General features: G+C 55.9%; 2 protein-coding genes across 2 annotated transcripts in view; one reads left to right on the top strand and one right to left on the bottom strand.

The window, feature by feature from the left end:
* Positions 1–334: 334 nt before the first annotated feature.
* LOC104291358 (gastrula zinc finger protein XlCGF26.1-like) overlaps positions 335–3,386 on the top strand; it is a gene marked incomplete at its 3' end in the record, with an annotated part of 20,007 nt that continues 16,955 nt past the window's right edge. The window contains exon 1 of the mRNA XM_009890581.1: positions 335–1,059. Coding sequence (XP_009888883.1) covers positions 335–1,059 — 725 coding nt within the window. The remainder of the gene's footprint in view (positions 1,060–3,386) is intronic.
* The window catches only part of LOC104291357 (gastrula zinc finger protein XlCGF49.1-like), an 8,110-nt gene continuing 5,834 nt past the window's right edge, over positions 1,111–3,386 (bottom strand). The window contains exon 3 of the mRNA XM_009890580.1: positions 1,111–1,125. Coding sequence (XP_009888882.1) covers positions 1,111–1,125 — 15 coding nt within the window. The remainder of the gene's footprint in view (positions 1,126–3,386) is intronic.

Genomic DNA, 3,386 nt, shown 5'->3' on the forward strand with positions numbered 1-3,386 from the left:
GACTCGATGGTCTTAAGGGTCTTTTCCAACCTCAGTGATTCTGTGATTCTAAGTCAAAACACTTTGGCTTTGTTTATATTCCAGTACTGCTTAGGTAGCTCCCAGATGGGACTTACAACCCCGTAGTGCCAGGTACGGTCTTGAGTGTGCCAAGCAGAGACCCGAGAGAATTGCGGTCTAAATAATGAGGCAGTTCTTATCTCAAAGAAATGACATGCGTGTCTCTGCTCTGCCAGATGAACAGCAGTGTGATGAGGAAGGTCCCGAAAGCCTTGAGCTTCCTAGCTCATTGGCAGGAAAGTGGGAAGAGGTTTTCTCAAGCCCAGAGGAAGAGATGAAGCCGAGCAGCAAGAGCCGGAGCGGATCGACCTCGCAGCAGAGAACCGCAACAGGCAACGGGCTGAGGCGCTCCTCTCGCCGTGGGAGAGAATTGGCCAAGAAGGACGCTCCTGAGGACATGGCCGCAGTAGAGGGGCCGTACATCTGCTGCGAGTGTGGGGAGAGCTTTCTGGACAAGCAGCTCTTCGCCACCCATCAGAAGGCGCACGCCAGCGAGGAAGCCTGCACTTCCCTGGAGCACGGAGAAAGCTTCAGGCAGAAATCCAAAACAACCCCTACGAAAGGCCAAGGGTCCTCTCGCTCCAAACCGTCCAAGCGCCCCGATGGGGAGAAGAGCTCCGGTTTCAAGTACGGCTTTGTCAGGCAGGTGAACAACATGGTGGAGAGACCGTACACCTGCTCCCAGTGCAAGGAGAGCTTCAGCCTGGAGGTGAGCCTTATCTTGCACCAGAAGCTCCATACGGGGAAGGGCGACGGGCCGCTGACGTGCACCTACTGCGGGAAGGACTTCCGAGACCTCTCCAAAGCCATCCGCCATCAGCGCATCCACACCGGGGAGAGGCCGTACCAGTGCACCGAGTGCGGGAAGAGCTTCATCCGCCGGGACCACCTGCTCAAGCACTGGCGGGTCCACACCGGGGAGACCCCCTACCAGTGTCCCGTCTGCGGGAAGCATTTCCGCTACAAAGAGTCTCTGAATTGCCACCAGAAAATCCACTCCCGCAACCCCCGGCCCATGGAGGATTCGCAGCACAACCTGGAGTCGGCGACTCAAACCGGCCATTTCTGCGTGAAAAAAGAAACTAAGCAGTAGCGCTGCGGTGGGAGGCCGGGGCAGAAGGGCTCGCGGTTACGCTAACGGTCTGGCAGGTGGATGTGCAGCATGATGGGAGGTGAACTTGTATCGCAGCGAATCCATGTGATCATGCTACAAAGCCCGCTTTGTTGAAGCATCAAAGGAATTCCTCTTAAAAACTCTGATCGGACGGCCTAGGCACCTCTTCGACCCCGCAGGGTTACATGAGACTTCCGTAGCGGCGTAGGCCTTGTACTAGTTGTCCCCTACGCAGGTTTGGATTTTGCCTGTAGAGAATAATCCCGAGCGATTCTCTGGGGTCCGTATTTAGCAGGTGTTTCCCCACCTATCTTTGTGCATATTCAGGAGTGACAAGCTTTCGCTTTCTTTTTTCCACTCGTTTCACCGCAAGGCTGGAAGCGCGAGGGAGGGAAGGAAGGTGCCATTCCCAGGCAACTGGCCGCCCGCTCCCGTTGCGTTGCCGCACCTCAAAACGGCAAGCCCCGCGCTGCGAGGCCGGGGCTGGCATGAAGGGAAGAGAGGCGAGGCAGAGACGTGGTTAGGGGCACGACGCAGGATTTGTCGAAGGCAAAGAAAAAAGGCGGAGAGGAGAGAGCGGCAAAGAGCAAGGTGAGAAAAAAGTAGGTGCAGGAGGAAAGGAAGGGCAGGAGAAGGGGCTGAGGACATTGGAGCAGGAGGAGTTGGGAAGGGCAGCGTGCGGACGCACAGTCGGGTGTCTCACCCGAGGAGGACACGTCTTTGTTCTTTTGAAGGATGTTACTGGTACCAGTCAGGCTGTAGTTTCCCCTCTGGCCCAAGGGAACGGAGCCGCTGGTCCGTCACACAAACTCCTGTCAATGAAGGTGATTTTATTATAATTTTTTAACTGGGTTTGGTCTCACACTCAGGTAAGTCAGATGTGTGAAAGCAACTTCTCCTAACCCCTGTAAAGAGCTGTTTGGTTTTTAGTTAATCTAGAAGTAATTTATTATTATTATTATTAATTATTATTATTATTATTAATTATTATTATTATTATTATTATACTACAAGGAAACGTGTGGCACTATATTTCACAGTTGATCTAAAACACTTAAATGTATGAGATAACTGACAACGGAGTTTTTCGGGCGTCTGTGTAAATATTGGTTGACTTCTCGGAGCTAATTGGTGTTGTTCCTGAGGTGGCTGTAAGTGGTGTCTCTTCCGCTGTGTTATCGTCAGCTGCTGGTTCGTGATTGTGTTTTGTAATAACTTTTGTAAAGTCTGTCAATACAGTGTTTCCATTCTGAAGCCCGTGTCGGGTGAGTGATCGCAGCCCCGGTCCCCTCGCTGGCCTCGGTGTTTCGTCTTTGCTCGCCCCTCTCCTGCCGTGATGCCTGCCGCACCCTTACCCGGCACCCGGCTGGGATTTATTAGCGTTTTCCAGGTAACTTGTAGAACTGGTGAACCGCACAAACCGAGCGGGCTCCGCTCAAGTCGGCTACTGTCCACACCGGAGAGCCAGGTCCGGCAAACAGGGCTGCTCGACGCGGCTCTGGGGCTGCTGCGGTCGGTGTCCGGCATTTGGGGTTGGTGTTTTTATGCTTGTTCTCTGCTGCCGCTAACGGCTGAAAGCAGACTTTGGTTTTATACGAGAATAATGTCGCACTCTGGCAGCGACATGCAGGAATCGGAGCTGCGCGGCAATGGCCAAGGAGTTGCCGGTCGTGGCCGTGCTGTGCTGTGGGGTAGAGCCGGGACAGTCCGCTGCTGGGAGAAGCACTGGTGTGCCGCTGCGGCGCTGCCCTGAGCCTTGGAGGTGGGACACGGTGGACTGACCCTCCGGCACTGACTGCAGCCCCCTGCAGCGGGCGAGAAGAGCCATGGTGTGCTCTGCCAAAGGTCCAGCCACCCACGCTATGTGTTCATCTCTCCTGCCTCACCCAGGACAGGGTGGCCTGGCCCCATGGTGGCCCAGGGGAGCTGGAGGGACCCTGGCACAGGGAGCCAGGCTTGCTCGTGCCCGCTGCTCATCAGAGGGGCATCTGGCAGCCGGGCTGTGCTGGGTTTGCATCGCCGTTTCCTCGCTCACACGTACCTAAACTCTTTGTACCGGGGCTGCCAATAAACTGCCAAAAAGGGCAGCGTGCCCTTTTGTCTCGCTGTGCCCGGGCCTCGTGCGTGCCAGGGAAGGCAGTGCCGCTGGCGGGGCTCAACCGGGTGGCCCTGGGGATGTGGGGCCGGGGGGGGGGGGAGGGGGTGCCCCCCC

The sequence above is a fragment of the Charadrius vociferus genome, unplaced genomic scaffold (assembly GCF_000708025.1).
Source record: "Charadrius vociferus isolate BGI_N301 unplaced genomic scaffold, ASM70802v2 scaffold28, whole genome shotgun sequence".
Taxonomy (NCBI): Eukaryota; Metazoa; Chordata; class Aves; order Charadriiformes; family Charadriidae; genus Charadrius; species Charadrius vociferus.